This window comes from Mobula hypostoma, chromosome 13 (genome assembly GCF_963921235.1).
Source record: "Mobula hypostoma chromosome 13, sMobHyp1.1, whole genome shotgun sequence".
Lineage (NCBI taxonomy): Eukaryota > Metazoa > Chordata > Chondrichthyes > Myliobatiformes > Myliobatidae > Mobula > Mobula hypostoma.
The window spans coordinates 94,722,871-94,742,852 of NC_086109.1; the positions used below are offsets into that span (position 1 = coordinate 94,722,871).

The window sequence follows — 19,982 nt, forward strand, 5'->3', positions numbered from 1 at the left end:
TCTGGTGCAGGGTGGGCAGGAGTAAGTGGTGGCTGTAGTTGGGGCTTTTGGTTGTTCAGTCTTTCCTTCTCATGTGTAATAACCAGAGAGAGAGAGTCCACCTGCTTACAAGAATTGCAGCTTTGACTTTACCCTTAACTTACAAATGGATTCCTGTGACGTACCTCATTCACAGAGGTTCCAGCTTAAGGTGCCATTGTTTGAATCAAACATTCCCACCGGAATGGACACACGGGAGACTGCAGATGCTAAAGTGATGAGATAAAGATTAGCTTTATTGCTCAGAATCAGAATCAGGTTTACTATCACTGACATTTGTTGTTTTCTGCAGCAGTAGTACAGAAAATGACAAAGTTAAAATAAGAAATATATATATATTTATGTATGTTTGTGTATGTGTATATATATTTTATATATAAAATGTGTATGTAGTATATATATGTGTGTGTGTGTGTGTGTGTGTGTGTGTGTGTCTGTGTGTCTGTGTGTCTGTGTAGATATATATAAAGAGAGCAAAATATTAAGGTAATGTTCGTGGGTTCAATGTCCATTCAGAAATCGGATGGCAGAGGAGAAGAAGCTGTTCCTGAATCACTGAGTGTGTGTCTTCAGGCTCCTGTAGCTCCTCCCTGATGGTGACAGTGAGAAGAGGGCATCTCCTGGCCACGTCCACATGTATATCAAAACATGCGGTGAAATGTGTCGTTTGCATCAACAACCCATACAGTCCGAGGATTGTGCTGTTAGTCCTCAAATGTCTCCACGCTTCCAGCACCAACATAGTGTGCTCATAATTTAGTAATCCTTACTAAACTGTTCCTTAAGGTTGTCATAGCCTGGGGTGGTAGTGGGGATAAGCTCCCTTTACCTATTAAATGCTCCCAGTGGCATGCGTCTCAAATAGCCTCTGACAACCAAGGCCAGCTCCCGGCCTTCACGTGTAGCTTAGCTACTAAGCCCAGCGTAACCGTTTCCACTGACAGGAGAAGGGGCAAAAGCAGGTTTCTGGCACCTTAAAACCAGCCGCTTCAGGCAGACGGAGCTGGTCAGCTGTGGTTGGCAGCTCATTTAGGAGAAGGAAAACTCTGATCTCAAACCACCGCTGCCTTGTGGCTGTACCCTCTCATGGGGAAGGCTTTGGGAGTAAATCCCGAGGGAAAACTCCAGAGCTGGAGCCCCGAAGGCAGTCCTATGTTGACTTCAACGCTGACAGGCAGCTCCTGTAATGTTTATCAGATCTATCAACTTCTGCTTTAAATATACTCAATGGCTTGGCCTCCTATTTTAATAGCAGACACAGAGAACGTTCCATTGATCCTGTCTGGGGAGGTTACAAGGTTATAAACTTTGGAAAAGAACTAGGAGATTAAATTTCAAAGACGTGAGAAAACTGAGCGTTAGCTCTGGGAACTTTATTCTTTATATATTCTCCATTGGGATGTGGGGATTAGCGGAAGGCTAGCCTTTTAGTTTAGTGGCTAGCACAACTCTTTACAGCGTCAGTGACATTGTTTTAATTGCCACCACTGTTTGTGAGGAGTTTGTACGTTCTCCGTGTGACCATGTGGGATTCCTCCAGGTGCTCTGGTTTCCTCCCACAGTCCAAAGTTACGAGGAAAATGTAGAAGAGTGGAGTCGAGAGGGGTAATAAATTAGTCTGTGATGAAGTGGCAGAGCAGACTTGATGGGCCGAGTAGCCTGGTTCTGCAACACACACAAAATTCTGGAGGAACTCAGCAGGTCAGGCAGCATCTATGGAGAGGAATAAACAGTCAACATTTCGGTTCGAGACCATTCACTAATTCTGCTCCTATGTACTAAGGTCTTATGGTGTAAAATGTGTGGGTTGGGGTCAGTAGTTGTGGGGATCTCCTGTTGGTACTAGAAGCAGGGTGACACTTGCAGGCCTTCCCCCAGCTCAATCCTCGGTGCTGTATGTTTTGATGTTTGGAAGTATATGTGACAATTAAAACTAATCTTTATCTTCAATCCAGACTGAACTCCAGTTAGCCACAATGGTGCCGTGTGATGGGACTAGGCAGTTCATGATTCTGCTCCCCGAATCCACCCAGACCTTTCCCTCAATCTCCTGTCCCCATGCCTTTCTTAAATCCGCTCTGGACCCAGTGGCCATTGTGGAATAATGGTGGGGACGTCCCATTCCTGTGTCATGCACAATCTCCTTCCCCACTTGTTCTGCCTTCACCTGAGTCTCCTTCCTCCTCAGGTACCTGGTCTTCCTGCAGATAAAGAGAGATCTGTATCACGGCCGCCTGCTGTGCAAGACCTCCGACGCAGCGCTTCTCGCAGCCTACATCCTGCAAGGTAACCCCCCACCCCGGCACTGCCCGCCCTCCGCACCCCTCGCCACAACTGCTGGCACGCGTGCAGTGAAACCTCACCGTGGCTTCAGCCGATCGATTACTGAGCAATGTTTCACAGTCAGCAGGGGTTGCGGTGAAGTGGGTCAGGGTTAGAAGGGCTGGAGTGTGGGGGGGAGGTCAGAGGTCAGGGTTAGAGGAGTTGGAGTGTGGGGGAAGGTCACAGGTCAGGGTTAGAAGGGCTGAAGTGTGGGGGGGAGGTCAGAGGTCAGGGTTAAAGGCGTTGGAGTGTGGGGGAGGTCAGGGTTAGAGGGGTCACGGTTCAGGACTGGGGAGAGGATGTGAGTGAGGGTGAAGGGCTTGGCGTTAAGCGTTGTCGGGAACGGGGAGGGGGTGAGAAGTGAGGGGGTGTGTTGGGGGGGGTGGTTTGGGTTCTTGCCACCCCAGAGTAAGGTACTGATCCTGGTTACCCTTCTGTGGAGCTGCTGAGAGTAAAACTGCTGTTGGGTCTCCAGGGCAACCATTCCCCAACTGGCTGGAAGATGCTTTGAGGTGGCTGAGGGTGTTTGCCAGGTGCTTTATCAATGCACATCTCGTCCGGGTCGGTACAGAGGTTGCTCAGACAAGACGGAAGACCCAGCCTCTTCCATCCTGTTTACTCAAAGATGTTCTCAATTCCAGCTGAAATTGGGGACTATGATCCAGGAAAACATCCCGAAGGATACAGTTCCAAGTTCCAGTTCTTCCCCAAACATTCCGAGAAGTTGGAAAGAAAAATTGCAGAGATCCACAAAACGGAACTTAGGTACGGCAATAAATAGTTTATTATTGTCACGTGTAGGGAGGTAAGGCAGTAACACTGTTTGGCATTCCGTCCACACAGAGCATTTCACTACAACCGTTCATTGGGGAAAAATAGTTACAGAATGCAGAATAAAGTGTTACAGTCACAGAGAAAGGGCAGCTGGCAGACAATTCACAGAGTGAATCAAGGAGCTGCTGCAGTATTTTCACAGAGATTGGCGAGGGTGGGGAGTTGGGAATTGTCAGGTAGAATGGATTGGTCAGACAACTGGAAATCGAGGAGTATTGGGAATGGGGAAGGGATGGAGGTGGGATTGCAGGGAGAGTTGTGAAAGGGGGAAGGTTGTGAATGGAGGAGGGTTGTGGGGGGAAGGTTGTGAAGAAGGGAGGTTTAGGAACGGGAGGGTTGTGAACGGGGGAGGATTGTGAAGGGAGGAGGGTCGTGAACAAGGGAGGTTTAAGAACAGGGAAGGGTTGTGAAGGGGGGAGGGTTGTGAAGGGGGAGGGTCATGAACGAGGGAGGTTTAGGAACAGGGAAGCGTTGTGAAGAGGGGAGGGTTGTGAACAGGGAGGATTGTGAAGGGGGAGGGTTGTGAACAGGGAGGATTGTGAAGGGGGAGGGTTGTGAAGGGGGAGGGTTGTGAATGAGGGAGTTTTAGGAACAGGGAAGGGTTGTGAACAGGGAGGATTGTGAACAGGGAGGATTGTGAAGGGGGAGGGTTGTGAATGGAGGAGGGTTGTGAACGAGGGAGGTTTAGGAACGGAACGGTTGTGAACAGGGAGGGTTGTGAAGGGGGGAGGGTTGTGAATGGAGGAGGGTTGTGAAGGAGGAGGATTGTGAAGGGGGGAGGGTTGTGAACAGGGAGGATTGTGAAGTGGGGAGGGTTGTGAACGAGGGAGGTTTAGGAACAGGGAAGGGTTGTGAACGGGAGAGGAGTGGGATCCTGCAGAGAGTGGGAATGGAGGGAGGAAGGGTGGGAGGGTTTGTTGGCCAGCCGGGGTCCCTCAGTGATGGGTTTCTCTCCTGTCCAATGCAGTGGTCAGTCTCCAGACATGGCAGAGCTGAACTTCCTGAAGAAAGCACAGATGCTGGAAACCTACGGAGTCGATCCCCACCCCTGCAAGGTAGGGGCAGTGTGTGGGTGTGGAACCTGGAGCCCATGCTGATCACACTCTCACTGTCCTCTGATCCCAGAGCATGCAGATTTGCTTTAAAGCATACAACACAGGCCCTTCAGTCCACAGTGTTGTGCCGAAAATTTAACCCACTCCTAGATCGATCCCACCTTAACTGGATTTGCCTCTACAACCACCCTGGCAGGGCATTCCACGTACTCACCACTCTCTGTAAAGAAACCGACCTCAAACATCCCTCAAATACTTTCCACAATCACTTTAAAACTATGCCCCCTCATATTAGCCATTTCCACCCAGGGAAAAAGTCTCCAGCTGTCCATTCTATTTATGCATCTTATCATCTTATATATCTCTGTCAGGTCACCTTTCATCTTCCTTCGCTCCAGAGAGAAAAGCCCAAGTTTGCTCAGCCTATCCTCATAAGACAGGCTGTCTAGTCCAGATAGCATCCTGGTAAATCTCCTCTGCGCCCTCCCTAAAGCATCCACATCCTTAAAACAAGGCAACCAGAACTGAACTAAATGCTCCGTGGGGTCGAACCAGAGTTTTCTAGAGCTGCAACACTACCTCACGGCTCTTGAACTCAAACACCTGACTAATGAAGACCGACACACCATACAACTTCTTAACAACTCGTGCACAACTTTGTGAGGTCTATGGACTTGGACCCCACAATACCCCGTTCCTCCACACTGTTTTGAATGTTGCTATTGAATACATCTACATGGAGTGCTGTCGCAGGAAAGTAATCAGGGACCCCCACCACCTAGGCCATGCTTTCTTCCTGCTGCTGCCACGAGGAAGAATGTACAGGTGCCTCAGGACTCACACCACCGGGCTCGGGAGCAGTTACTACCCCTCAACCATCAGGATCTTGGACCAGAGGGGATAACTTCACTCAACTTCACTTGCCCCATCATTGAAATGTTCCCACAACCTATGGACTCACTTTCAAGGACTCTTCACCTCATGGTCTCGATATTTATTGCTTAGTTATTATTATTACTTCTTTCTTTTTGTATTTGACAGTTTGTTGCCTTTTGCACTCTGGTTAAATGCCCAAATTGGTGCAGCCTTTCATTGATTCTGTCGTAGTCATTATTCTATACATTTATTGAGTATGCCGCAAGAAAATGAATCTCAGGGTGGGATACGGTGACATATATGCACTTCGATAATAAATTTACTTTGAACTTTGAACATTGCTTTCTGGCATTTGCCCTTCAATGTCCCCCATTTCCCCTCCTACATCTGCACTTTTCTCTCCCACTCTCTTTGCCTCCCCTTCTCTCTCTCTCCCTCCGTCTCCCACACGTGAGAGGGAGGATGTGGGAGCTGGAGTATATTGCAGACAGTGTGGGGTTTCCCAGTGCAGAAGGAAGAGGGAGAAGCTGTTTGTTGCTTTGGTGGTGTGAGAGTACGGTGTGCTGCAGTGTCTACGGGGGGCAGCAGGAGAGTCTGATGTCAACACTGGAATCGCTGTGGTTACAGTAAATGAGAGCTCAAACTCAAGGCCCGTCCTGCTGTGCATATTCCACAGACTTGAGAGTCTGTAGGTGCTGGAAATCCTGAGCAACAGGATTTTACGTTTTGTAACTTCAAAACATTAAATTAATTCAGAGGAAGTCACTGAGTCTGAAATGCAGTGTAACTTTGTGATGATGTGGGTGTTACACTAGCCTCCGTAGTATCCAGGACATCTTCAACAAGCAATACCTCAAAAAGGTGGCATCCGTCATTAAGGACCCCCATCACCCAGGACGTGCCCTCTTCTCATTGTCACCATCAGGGAGGAGATACAGGAGCCTGAAGGCTCACAGTCAACAATTCAGGACAGCTTCTTCCCCTCTGCCATCAGATTTCTGTATAGACATTGAACCCATGAACACTACCTCATTGCTTTTTTATTTCTGTTTTTGTGCTACTTATTTAATTTAACTATTTAATATAACATACTGACTGTAATTCACAGTTTTTTCGATTATGTATTGCATTGTACTACAGTTGCAAAGACAACAAATATCCCAACATATGTCAGTGATATTAAACCTGATTCGGATTCTTCACTTTAAATGAGGCACACACGTATCACGTGATAGTGCGATGACGTATGTAAAATGTATTTTTACAATTAACCCATAAATAATTATTTAAATGAACAAGAATGCTTAATCAACCAATATATATTTACAAACAACACACACAAAGTGCTGGAAGAACTCAGCAAACAAGATGACTCAAATATTATTAAAATATTAAATACACAAGAGGAACCCCCTGTCTGTCCAGACCTGCTGAAGGTTCTCAGCCTGAAGTGTCAACCGTTTATTCCTCCCCACAGACGCTGGCTGACCTCCTGAGATCCTCCAGCATTTTGTGTGTGTTACTCCCTGTTTATATCACAGATTTTCCCTTTTTCTCTGACTCTGCCTTCTTTCTCCTTCAGTGAAGGGGCAAGTGAAGTTATCCCCTCTGGTTCAAGAGCCTGATGGTTGAGGGGTAACAACTGTTCCTGAACCTGGTGGTGTGAGTCCTGAGGCTCCTGTACCTCCTTCCAGATGGCAGCAGCGAGAAGAGAGCATGGCCTGGGTGGTGTGGGTCTCTGATGATGGATGCTGCTGTCCTACGACTACATTTCATGTAGATGTGCTCAGAGGGGTTGGGAGAGTCATTTCCACTACTTCTTGTAGGATTTTTCATTCAAGGGAAACTTACTTTGAACATTTCTCCACAGGATGTCTCAGGGAATGCGGCATTTTTAGCCTTCACGCCGTCTGGCTTTGTGGTGTTACAAGGAAACAAGAGGATTCACTTCATAAAGTGGTGAGTGGGGACGACGACGACCCGTCCCCTGCCCCTGAAGCACACCCCTGTCACCGTCCCAGGGCTGAGACACCTGGTCAACGAGCTGCCCGAGGGTGTGGTTGAGGAGGGTGCGTTAGCAACATTTTAAAAGTACTCACAGATACACGGGTACACAGATAGGAAAGGTGTCCTGGGATCTGGGGTAACTGCAAGCATGTGGAAACTGTTTGGTTAGGTTCCTAATACTTTACTAGGAGTTTGAAGAGATTTGGCATGTCAACAAACACACTCAAAAACTTCTATAGTTGTACTGTGGAGAGTATTCTGACAGGCTGCATCACTGTCTGGTACGGAGGGGCTACTGCACAGGACTGAAAGAAGCTGCAGAGGGTTGTAAATCTAGTCAGCTCCATCTTGGGCACTAGCCTACAAAGTACCCAGGACATCTTCAGGGAGCGGTGTCTCAAAAAGGCAGCGTCCATTATTACGGACCTCCAGCACCCAGGGCATGCCCTTTTCTCACTGTTACCCTCAGGTAGGAGGTACAGAAGCCTGAAGGCACACACTCAGTGATTCAGGAACAGCTTCTTCCCCTCTGCCATCCAATTCCTAAATGGACATTGAATCTTTGGACACTCCCTCACTTTTTTTTAATATACAGTACTTCTGTTTTTGCACATTTTTAAAAAATCTATTCAATATAGTCATAGTCATAGTCATACTTTATTGATCCTGGGGAAAATTGGTTTTCCTTACAGTTGCACCATAAATAATAAATAGTTATAGAACCATAAATAGTTAAATAGTAATATGTAAATTATGCCAGTAAATTATAAAATAAGTCCAGGACCAGCCTATTGGCTCAGGGTATCTGACCCTCCAAGGGAGGAGTTGTAAAGTTTGATGTATATACATATACTGTAATTGATTTACTTATTTTTTAAATTTTTTTTTTCTCTGCTAGGTTATGTATTTATTAAACTGTTGCCGCTAAGTTAACAAATTTCACGTCACATGCCGGTGATAATAAACCCGATTCTAATTCTGAATGTCCCATCTCTGCTGCATTATTCTATGACTGTAAGAAAAATGCAATCTTTCATAAATCAAAGACTCAAACCCCAGAGGGTCAGTGAAGTTGATAACTGAAGGAATTACAGTCCCCTGTGAAACCAGTCATTGCTTGCATGTGTCTTGTGGGGTCTTTCTGTGTGTACATTGGCTGTTCTTCTCAGGTGATCTGAAGGTCCTGCATCCGAAGACTCTGAGTTTGTGGAGATTGTTGGATCATAAGACAATGGGATCAGAATTTGGTCCCATTGAGTCTGCTGCACTCTTCCATCACGGCTGATTTATTTCCCCATTCTCCTGCCTCCTCCCGACTAATCGTGAAACAAAATTCCTTCTCGTCTCCGTTCCTCCTTGCCTGCTTTCCGTCCGTGCTGGGTTGAGCGTTGAGCTAGCAACTCGGCCTCGAAGAAAATGGGCAAAATGCTGAAGAAATGGCAGGGTCGCTGCCCGAGGCGCCACAAGGTGCAGAGAGGAATAACATCAGTTCTCCTCAGCTCAATTCCTTCACATCTTAGTTCAAGAAACTAAGAAGTTTGTAGAGCAATACAGAGCTAACTGTACCATAGTTACTGGAAAATTCACTGAACAATTCCATGTATATAGGCAATGATATATAAAAATACATGCAACCACAGGAAAGTTAAACTATAAGAAAAATAACAATTCTTTGTCACAGTACAGCAGAGGTCTCCAGTGTAGTTAAAGCAAAGCCTGCAGGGACATTGACAAGCTGACCCTGGTGCTAATGGTATTTCCTTGCTGTCTTCCAGGACTGAAGTAAGCAAGATGAAGTTTGAAGGAAAGACATTTAATTTATATGCCACTCAGAAAGAGGTGAGTGCTGGCTCTGATGAGATTAATGTAGCTTGTTCTTACAACCTGTCTGCAAAACATTCACAACCTGACCTTCCGAGATATCCAGAGTATGGCACATATTCCTTTCTGTCTTTATTAATCTTTTTATTGATTTAAAAAGAACATAAATAAAAACAAGAGAATTATCTCAAATAGATATATCAATAACAATACAGAGATTGAAATAGACATTATCAAAATCATACAGTGTTAAGCTAGTATACAATTTAAAAAACAGAAAACAGCAATCCTCCTCTTATCAGTTCATGAAGAGGAAAGAAAAAACTTTGAATTTTAAATGAAGAAAAATAACCCACTACACTATACAAAAACGGGGCGGGGGGGGAAGGGTCTGGGCAGTCCATTCTGAGGATATGATCAAAAAAAAAGAAAGACTTTCTGATTAAATCTAAAACTTCGAAACAAAAAAAATTGGAAGGGTAATAAATCAAATTAAATGAAAATATTGAATAAAAGGTCGCCAGATTTGCTCAAATTTAAAGGATATATCAAATGTCCGACTTATTTTCTCTAAACTTAAACAGGACATAATGGAGGAAAGCCAAAAAAAAAAGTAGGTGGATTAGAATCCTTCCACTTCAATAAAATGGCTCTCCTAGCCAATAAAGTCAAAAAGGCTATCATACGTTGAGTGGAAACAGGAATATTTCCTGGTTTCGATGGGGTAATCCCAAATATTGCCATAAGTAAATTAGGTTGTAGGTCCAGATCCAAGACTTTTGATAATGTTTTAAAAACATCTCTCCAAAAGTTGTCTAGCTTTATGCAAGACCAATACATATGAGTTAAAGTGGCCACCTCAATATTACATCTGTCACAAATAGGATTGATGTTGGAAAAATTACGTGCCAGTTTATCCTTTGACAAATGGGCTCGATGCGCTACCTTGAACTGTATCAAGGAATGACGGGCACAAATAGATGAGTTATTAACCAAATGAAGAATTTTACTCCATTGATTATCTGAAAATGACTCTTGAACTTCCAACTCCCAGGCACGTTTAATTCTATCGTTAGCTATCATTCGTAAATTCAATAACCGTTTATAAATTATAGCTATCAACCCTTTTTGAAGTGGTTTAAGCTGAAAAAGAGCATCTGTCAAATTAGGTGGATAAGCAGAAGGGTAATTTAGCAGTAAACTACGTAAAAAATTCCTAATTTCTAAATATCTAAAGAAATGTACATTCATATTTAACCATATTTAAATATGATAAATATTATCATATAAATATTATCATTTAAATATTATATTTAAACATAAACAACCATATTTATCCGCTAACTGAGAAAAAGACATTAAACAGTCCCGTAAAAACAAATCTGAAAAAGTTGTTATTCCCTTGGCTACGACACATATTCCAGCTGTGGTCAGAAACCAACCAGGTGTGGAGAACACACACAAAGTGCTGAAGGAACTCTGCAGGTCAGGCAACATCTGTGCAGGGGAGTAAACAGTTGACATTTCAGTCCCACTGAAGGGTCTGGCCCCGAAACGTTGACTGTTTATTTCCCTACATTCTGTAGACACTGCCTAACCTGCTGAGTTCCTCCAGTATTTTGTGCGTGTTACTCCGGATTTCCAGCCTCCGCAAAATCTCTTGTGTCTTGGATGTGGGTTTGGGATTTCTGGTGGTTTGTCCTTGGGAGGTGGGAGTCACTGGTCAGGGCAGCATTCTATAAGACCATAAGACACAGGGGCAGAATTAGGCCACTCAGCCCATCGAGTCTGCTCTGCCATCCCATCGTGGCTGATTTATTATCCCTCTCAACCCCATTCTCCAACTTCCTCCCTGTAACCTTAGACACCCTTACCAATGAAGAACCTGTCAACCGCAGCTTTAGATATACCCAGTGACCTGGCCTCCACAGCTATCTATGGCAATGAATTCACAGATTCACCACCCTCTGGCTAAAGAAATTACTCCTCATCTCTAATCGAAAGGGACTTCCCTCTTTGTGAGACTATGCCCTCTGGTACTGGACTCCCCCACTATTCCAACTATTGGAAACATCCACTCCCCGTCACCCCATCAATTGCCCACCAGGCAGGCATGAGCTGTCTCCTTGACCCTGGGGCCAGAGAGCTCCAACACTGCCCTCAGATTCACCTCTGACCAGTCAGCAACTCTGCGCCGTTCCCGGGTGGGGCAGACGGACACTAACAGCTGGCACGCCAGCTTCCACTCAACAGAAGGGACGCCCCATGGCCAACCAGCACACTGCAAGCCCCTAGCTCCTTTACTGACTTCCTCTGGAGGTGGCTCAGACAACCGCCTTCTGCACCAGGTCACCTTTGTACTAACCCTAGCAACCTCAATTAGAGAACATAGAACATAGAATAGTACAGCACAGTACAGGCCCTTCGGCCCACATTGTTGTGCCGACCCTCAAACTCTGCCTCCAAACATGTCTTATGAGGATAGGTTGAGCGAGCTTTTCTGTAAGGAGGATGCGAGGTGACTTGATAGAGGTGTACAAGTTGATCGGAGGCATAGTCTGGCCAACTGGAGACTTTTTCCTGGGGTGGAAATGGCTAATACAAGGGGCCATAATTTAAAGGTAATTGAAGGAAAGAATAGGGTTTTTTTTTAAACACAGAGAGTGGTGGGTGTGTGGAACACACTGCTGGGGGTGGGGGGTGGGGTGGTAGAGGCAGATACATTAGGGACATTTAAAAGACTCTTAAAGATGATGGAAAAACAGGGCCCATGTAGGAGGGAAGGTTTAGACTGATCTAAGAGTAGCCTTAAAGGTTGGCATAACATTGTGGGCCAAAGGGCCTGTGCTGTCTTATCTGTGTTCCAACATGTACCACCACGACAGACCACCTCTGCACTGCCACGAACTTGTCTCTGACTGTTTTTTTTTTGCACTAATTTCTTATTTTGTGCTGTCTTTTCACTGTAGTATAATTAGGGTATACTTCATGTTGTGTGTGCTGGCCGTATCTACGTGCCTGTCAGGCTGCAGTAAGCAATGTTCTCCTTCTACCCTGTACCCCTCTGCACACACGATAAGAAACTCGCCTTCGCTTGTCTTGACCAGGAACTCCCTTGACAGTAAAATGTGAAACATTCTGTGTCATGGCGAGATCAGCCTGCAAGATAATGGAGGCTGCTCTCTGACTCAGCTGTCACTCAGCCCCTCGTGGGGTCTGCGTCTGCTCAGCGCCTCTTTCGCGGTCAGCACCCCCGTGGGTCTCTCCCCAGCACGAGTGGGGGGTTTGGGGGGAGGTGGTTGTGAGTTTCAAAGCTGCATCTGAAATTCTAACCGCTGTGTGATTCATCTCCACACCAGGAATCAAAGATCATTCTGACCTACTTTGCCCCAACTCCTGAGGCTTGTAAGCACCTGTGGAAGTGCGGAGTGGAGAATCAAGCCTTTTACAAGTGAGTGCGTTTACTTAGTGAAATGCTCAAATTCAGACTCATTTATTCATCAGCTGGACATCAAAACATGCAGTGAACTGCAACCAACATGACCTAAGGGTGTGCTGGGGGTGGCCCACAAGTGTCGCCACACATTCCGGTGCCAACATGGCATTCCCACAGTTTTCAGCAGAACCACACTAACAACAACAACAGCAAGACAAGCCCTTTTCTTTCCTCCATCCCACCCACTCACTCACTCTCCCCAGGGCAGGCAACCTCCAGTGCAACTCACAGACCCAGGACTTTGGTCGTCGGTCCTCAGCTTCCAGACTTCCAACTGATCCTAGGGCTTCGATCATCAATATTGACCCCAGTATGGGACCGCGTCGCCAGGCTTCGAACTCTGGGTTTGCCGATAATGGGACCCCAAACTCGGGACTCGCTCTCTCGTGTATCTAGGCGGTCACTATCCCTCATGTCTCCTGCCCACGCAGACCTCTGATTCCCCAACGTTCAAAGCTGAGACAGACCAGTCGGCCCCTCAGTGCTGTGCCCCACACACATCTCTCCCCACCCCTCTACCTCTTCCCATCTCCTTCCATGTGACGATATGACCACATGGACATAGGGAGATGGAGTGGCCGCTTGGACTCCCAAACCTGCTCTGCTCTGGTTAAAATATTAGATTATGAGGACACTCAGTCCTCGTTTATTGTCATTTAGAAATGCATGCATTAAGAAATGATACAATGTTCCTCCAGAGTGATATCACACAAAAACAGGACAAAAAGACTAACACTGACAAAACCACATAATTATAACATATAGTTAAAGCAGTGCAAAACAATACCATAATTTGATAAAGGACAGACCATGGGCACAGTTAAAAAAAAAGTCTCAAGTCCCGATCGACTCCTATATTCCCCGATAGCAGGCGGCAAAAAGGGAGAAACTCCCCTGCCATAAACCTCCAGGCACCGACAACTGACAACTGCCAATGCGTTGGAAGCACCTGACCACAGCTGACTGAGTCCGTCCGAAAACTTAGAGCCTCCGACCAGCCCCTCCGATACAGCCTCCCGAGCGCCATCCTCTGCCGAGCGCCTTCAACCTCGTCCCGGCCGCCAAAACAAGCAAAGCCGAGGACTCAGAGGCCTACTCCTCCGGAGATTCTCGATGGCACAGTAGCAGCAGCAGCGAAGCGGGCATTTCAGAAATTTCTCCAGATGTTCCTCCGCGCTCTCACGTCCGTCTCCATCAAATCAGGATTGTGCAACTTCATATTCCTGCTGACTGAGTGACTTCTGCCACTGTGAAGATGTACAGAATGTGCTGTCGTCCTCGTGGAAGAGAAGGGAAGAAACTTCACCCCATCTGTTTTCAACAATGAGTCCTGGAGCTCAATTCTCACATGCAGGGGGTGTGGGGGGGGGGATCATCTTCTCCTCACCACTGGATCCTGACATTTCGGCGATCCATGGTTCTTCAGAAGGCAAGAATGAGGCTTAAAACCTGTTTCCAATCATCTTATTAAGTGTCACCAGAGCAGAGGAAAGGAAGAAGTGTAGTAAGAGATTAAAGAAAGAGAAAGACTCTTCCCAATAGTGGGAAGTCATGGTCTCTTCATACCAGACAACTGATAACAGGATTCCAGTGATCACAGATAGCCAGATTCAGATAATATGATAATCACCACCGAAGTAAAGAAGATTCCAGAAAAATGCAGCAGCAAGTGTAACTGCTGGCAAACTCCTGAACAATCGTGTGTGTAGTCGATTATGCAAAAACACAGAAAAGCACAGGAAAGTCAAACTACAGGCAAAATAACAAATCCACAACCCAATACAACATCACCCATCTTGTCGAGACCATCTTTGACTTCCTAAATGCCCACTCTTCCAGCATGTCCATTCTCAATGAGCTGTGTGGAAGGGAAACCCAGGTCCTTCTGAGTATCAGTGTCTCTGATAACATAGCCTTTCTTTTCATTTACCAGAACCCCATGTTTTTATAACTCTGCTCTGTTCATAAGACCATTGGACATTGGGGCAGAATGAGGCCATTCAGCCCATAAAGTCTGCTCTGTCATTCCATCATGGCTGATTTACTATCCTCTCAGTCCCATTCTGCTATCTTCTGCCCGTAACCTTTGACACCCTGACTAATCAAGAAGCAATCAACCTCCATTTTAAATACACCCAATGACTTGGCTTTCACAGCTGTCTGTGACAATGAGTTCCACCAATTCATCATTCTCCATCTGAAGAAATACCTTCTCATCTCTGTTCTAAATGGACGTCCCTCTATTCTGAGGCTGTGTCCTCTGGTCCTAGGCTCCCCCACCATAGGAAACATCCTCTCCACATCCACTCCATCTAGGCCTTTCAATATTTGATAGGTTTCAGTGAGATCACCCTTCATTCTGGTAAATGAGAGTTTGGTTCGGTAGCATAGTGGTTAGCACAACGCTTTATGATAGAGACAACCTGGGCTTAATTCACGCTGCTGACTGTAAGGAACATGTACGTTCTCCCCAAAACTGCATGAGTTTCCTCCGGGTGTTCCGGTTTCCTCCCACAGTCCAAGGACGTAGGTTAATTGGCCATTGCAAATTGTCCTGTGATTAGGCTGTGATTAATTTGGGGGAATGCTGGGCAGTGTGGCTCGAAGGGCTAGAAGGGCCTGTTTCACATTGTATCTCGATTGATCAATAAATAAATAAATCAGAGAGATCTGCTACATAAAAAGCTGAAAGCCCTCTAAGCTCTGGGTTGTGGACCTGTAGGCCCTGGGGATTTGCCTTTTTCAGGCTTACCCTCCTCATCAGAAATCATTATTTACTCATTTGAACTGGACCTTTGGAGACACTTTTTGGTGTTTATGAAGGCAATTTCTTCATCCCTCTGCCAGTTCCTAGTTTTCCACAGTAATTTCTCCTGCTTCTATCTGTAAGAGATGCTCATTTACCCTCCCCCCCCACTAGTCTTTTCCTTTTCCTTTTTATGTGCTCATAAATTTGCTACTGTCCATTTTTATGTTTTTCCCTCGTTTGTTCTCGTACCTATCGATCCTTGGGCTATCCTTTGCTGAATTCAGAAATGCCTCCAATCCTTGGATTTCCTGCTTCACCTACTGGCCCTTATACTCAATACCATTTTCGAGTTCAACGCCAAGCAAGGTTCAAGTTCATGTTAATTGTCATCTGACTGTACATACATAACAGCCAAATGAAACTACGTTCCTCCGGTGCACAAAACATCTATTACACACTGCACATACACCAAAATATTATCATAATTAAGTTAATAAAACATGATTCAAAATGCATGTAGTGTGCAGCACGTGTAAACAGTAAACAGGTCGCTGTCCTAGTGGCGAGAGCTCAATAGTGGGGAGGTGTTTATTAGTCTCACGGCCTGAGGGATGAAGCTGTTACCCAGTCTGACAGTCCTAGTCCTGGTGCTCCTGTATCTCCTTCCTGATGGTGGCAGGTCAAAGAGATTGTTTGGATGGGAGGTAGGGATCCTCAACAATGTGTCAAGCCCTTCATATTTAATGCCCCTGGTAAATGTCACAAATAGAGGGGGGGCCAGGAGACCATGATAATACTGTCCACTGGAGGGTCTTGCGGTCCGATGCCTTGCCACACAACGATGCAACGATACTGCTCTACTCCATGGCTGGTCACTTCTCCCAGTGAGTTTTTCTGCTGCCAAGGAATATTTATGTATCACACATCATTATTAGTTCCTTGAAGGCCTGCACTTCCCCCCGACACTCTTTAACATGGTTTGCCAGTCTAACCCAGCTGATTTGCCCCTTAGACATTCACAGTTCGCTATTTCCTATTTTGAGTCACTTTCTAGATTGAACTGAACATTAAATTCTATCAGGTTATGATATTCTTTCCTGGAAGCAGTTTCCTACAAGGTTATTAATTGACCTTTTCTGAAAAAGATCTAAAACTGCCTGTCCCCAGTCAGCTCCTCAACATCTAGAAATACACCCCGCACGCATTCCAGGAAGTGGTCCTCTACACTGTTTGTACCATTTGACTTTCCCAGTCTATTTGTAGATTAAAGACCCCATGGCTGCAGCACTACAGATACCTTCAACTCCCCTCTTGAATCATGCCCTACGTCACTGTCACTGTTCAGAGGCACGCAAGCAGTTCCCGTTAATATTCCCGGCCCACTGCTGCTTTTAGCTGCCCCAAGCTGATTTAATACAGCACCACAATCTGCCAAGCCAAACTCTTTTCAAATTAGTGTTCTGATGTCATCCCACTCAACAGCACCGTCCCCACCCCCTCCTTTCCCTTCTGCCTGCCTACCTAATACAGCCATAGAGTCACAGAACACTACGGCACAGAAACAGGCCCTTTGGCCCATCTAGTCCATGCCAAACTGTACTCTGCCCAGTCCCATCGACGCACACCCGAACCGTGGCCTTTCGTACCCTTCCCGTCCTTATACCTATCCAAACTTCTCCGAAATGTTACGGTCAAACCCACATCCACCACTCCTGCCAGCAGCTCATTCCACACTCTCACCACCCTCTGAGTGAAGATCCCTCTCATGTTCCCTTTAAATATTTCGCTTTTGAACCCTAACCTAGTTCCAGTCTACCCCAACCTCAGTGGAAAAAGCCTGCTTGCATTCACCCTGTCTAAGCCCCTCCTAGGTATGTTTCAGAATCTGATTCAGGTTTCATATCACCGGCATTTGTCGTGGAATTTGTTGTTCTGCAGCAGCAGTGCATTGTAATACATGATAATAAAAACTGTAAATTACGGTAAGTATATATATATTTTAAAAGGTTAAATTAAGCAAGTAGAGCAAAAAGTGGGAAAAAAATAGTGAGGTAGTGTTCACGGGTTCAATGTCCATTCAGAAATCGGATGGCAGAGGGGAAGAAGCTGTTCCTGAATCACTGAGTGTGCGCCTTCAGGCTTCTGTATCTCCTCCCTGATGGTAGCAATGAGAAGAGGGCCGGCCTTCAGCCGGAGAATGGTGAATCCTTTGCCGCAGGCAGCTGTGGAGGCCAAGTCTTTATGTATATTTAAGGCAGAGGTTGACAGGTTCTTTGGACTGTGGGAGGAAACGGGAACGCCCGGTGAAAACCCACCGTTTCCATGGGGAGGACGTACAGACTCCTTCCAGATGATGTCAGAATGAACTCCGAGCTCTGATGCCCCGAGCTGTAAGTGCTGAGTTAACTGCTACATTACTGTGGCACCCTACCATAGCAATTTCCTCCTGAATCCCAACAATCCCTCCCTTCGGGAAAATCACCCTATTTAACGAAGCTTTTGGTCACCTGACCTGTTTGGGTCGGGAATTATTTTGCATTTGATGACACTTGAAACGTTTTAAAGGCAACATAGTATTCAAACGACAGATTCAGATTGCTTTATGTATGACATGTACATCAAAACATACAGTAGATTGCGTTAATAACCAACACAACCTAAGGGAGCAGCCCGCAAGTGTTGTCATACATTCCAGCAAGAACAAAGCATACCCATCATATTCAGCAGAACAATGCAAGCAAAAACCACGACAAAACAATCCCCTTTCCTCCCTCCCAGCCACCCACTCACACACCCAGGCCTCCATCTCCAGGCCTCTGTCCTCCAGTGTTTGGCTCCGGACTGGCAGATTTCAGGCCTTCTACCTCCTGTCCTTGGCTGCAGACTCTCAGATGTCAAATCTGTAGATGAATATTAGGGGTTAACAAGATTATCAGTGAACCATTTTGATGGGCGAGAGGTCTCGGTGTCTAAGGGGGGGCCGGGGGACAGTGCTGGATTTGATGCTGTCTGTCTTCTTCCACAGGTTTGAGAAATCCAGTCAGGTGCGAACGGTGTCCAGCAGCAACATGTTTTTCAAGGGGAGCCGGTTCCGATACAGGTAAATAGTTACAGTAAGTAGAGGTCACTGTGAACTTCATTTCATGAGGAGTGAAAGCAAAAAATAGAGGCTGAAGTCTCAACCAGGAAAAGAAAAAATTATTTGCAACACCAACACAAAATTCTGGAGGAACTCAGCAGGTCAGGCAGCATCTATGGAGGGGAAGAAACAGCTGATGTTCTAGACCAGAGGTTCCCGACCTTTTTTACGCCCTGGACCCCTACCATTAACTGAGGGGCTGGTGGACTACGGGTTGAGAACCCTGGTACTTGACCTTTCACTGGAGAACCGCTAGGTTAACAGAGTCCTAGAAAAGTACAGACCTTTTGGCCCGTCTAGTACATGCTGAAACCCTTTAAACTCCTTAATGATCTGCTCCTGGCCCATGGCCCTCCATATCCCTACCATCCACGTACCTATCCAAACTGATCTTGGGTAGAAAGTAGAAACGAGCAGTGGGCGGGGGTACCTTTAGACACAGGAGCAGAATTAGGCCTTTTGTCCTGTTGGGTTTGCTGGGCTGTTCAGTCATGGCTGATTTATTTTCCCCCTCAACCCCATTCTCCTGCCTTTGATGGGCTTACAAAGCAAGAACCTATCAACCTCTGCCCTAGTTATATCTAGTGATTTGGCCTCCAAAGCCGTTGGTGGCAATGAATTCCACAGATCCATCATGCTCTGACGAAAGAAATTCCTCCTCATCTCTGTTCCAAAGAGGCAACCTTGTGTTCTGGGCTTGTCTAGGGGATGGGAACTGTGATAACCGTGGATGGGAGATTTCCAGAATTGACGGCGTGAGAGACAATGGCCTGATGCTCCATAGTGGAGTCGGAGAATCGGAGAAGTTGAGATGGTTGATGTCTTGTTAGCGGTTAGAGATGGAAAGATCCAGAGTGGGGTGTCCAAGAAGAAGAGGAGGGCTGAAGACAGCAGGAGGGGCCTTCAGTTCGGGTGTGGGGAGCCCTTGCCAGGGATGTAGGCTTGGAGTCAGAGGTGGTGGAAGAAGAGCTCGGCGTCATGGTGGGCTTGAAGCTCATCGAGATGCTGGTGCAGGAGGGCAAAGGTAAGGCCTTATTGTCCAGTCTGATGAAGGGTCTCAGCCTGAAACATCGACTGTTTATTCTTCTCCATAGATGCTGCCTGACCTGCTGAGTTCCTGCAGCATTTTGTTTATATTGCCCTGGATTTCCAGCAACGCCCAAGTCTTGTGTGTTTACACACATTCCCAGTCCCTCTTCCCTTTCAGTGTCTGGGAGCTGCCTGGCCTGCTGAGTTCCTCCAGCATTTTATGTCTGTTGCACAGGAGTTCCAGCGTCTGCAGAATCTCTCGTGTCTGAGTGTTTGCAATGTTTCTATCTCTAGATTGGAATGTCAGGTTGAAAAAAATCGGGAGCTGTTCCCATTTCCACTTGGGTACGGAGCCAAGACTCTGTAGCCAAGAGACGGTCACTGTCTCCGTGCTCCAGACCAATGCCATGATACCACAGAGAGAAAGTGCAGACTCCAGGGGATGAGCCCGGGTGGCTGGGGGAGTGAGGGAGTGGCACTCCCTGTGACACGGCCACACCTCCCACCTGTACCACTCCGCCTCAGTCAGAACGGGGGGGGGGGGTTGGTGAGGGGGGATTCAGCCACGACCCGTCACCTCCCCGTCTCTGAGCCCCGGTCCTGTGGTTGCTGCTT

At 46.4% G+C, this 19,982-nt stretch overlaps 1 protein-coding gene across 3 annotated transcripts in view; it reads left to right on the plus strand.

The window, feature by feature from the left end:
• Positions 1 to 19,982, plus strand: part of LOC134355799 (FERM domain-containing protein 5) — a 183,399-nt gene that overhangs the window by 131,839 nt on the left and 31,578 nt on the right. For all 3 annotated transcript variants that reach the window (XM_063066225.1, XM_063066226.1, XM_063066227.1), the window contains exons 5-11: positions 2,228 to 2,325; positions 3,003 to 3,126; positions 4,163 to 4,250; positions 6,997 to 7,085; positions 8,909 to 8,972; positions 12,314 to 12,405; positions 18,225 to 18,299. In XM_063066225.1, coding sequence (XP_062922295.1) covers positions 2,228 to 2,325; positions 3,003 to 3,126; positions 4,163 to 4,250; positions 6,997 to 7,085; positions 8,909 to 8,972; positions 12,314 to 12,405; positions 18,225 to 18,299 — 630 coding nt within the window. The remainder of the gene's footprint in view (positions 1 to 2,227; positions 2,326 to 3,002; positions 3,127 to 4,162; positions 4,251 to 6,996; positions 7,086 to 8,908; positions 8,973 to 12,313; positions 12,406 to 18,224; positions 18,300 to 19,982) is intronic.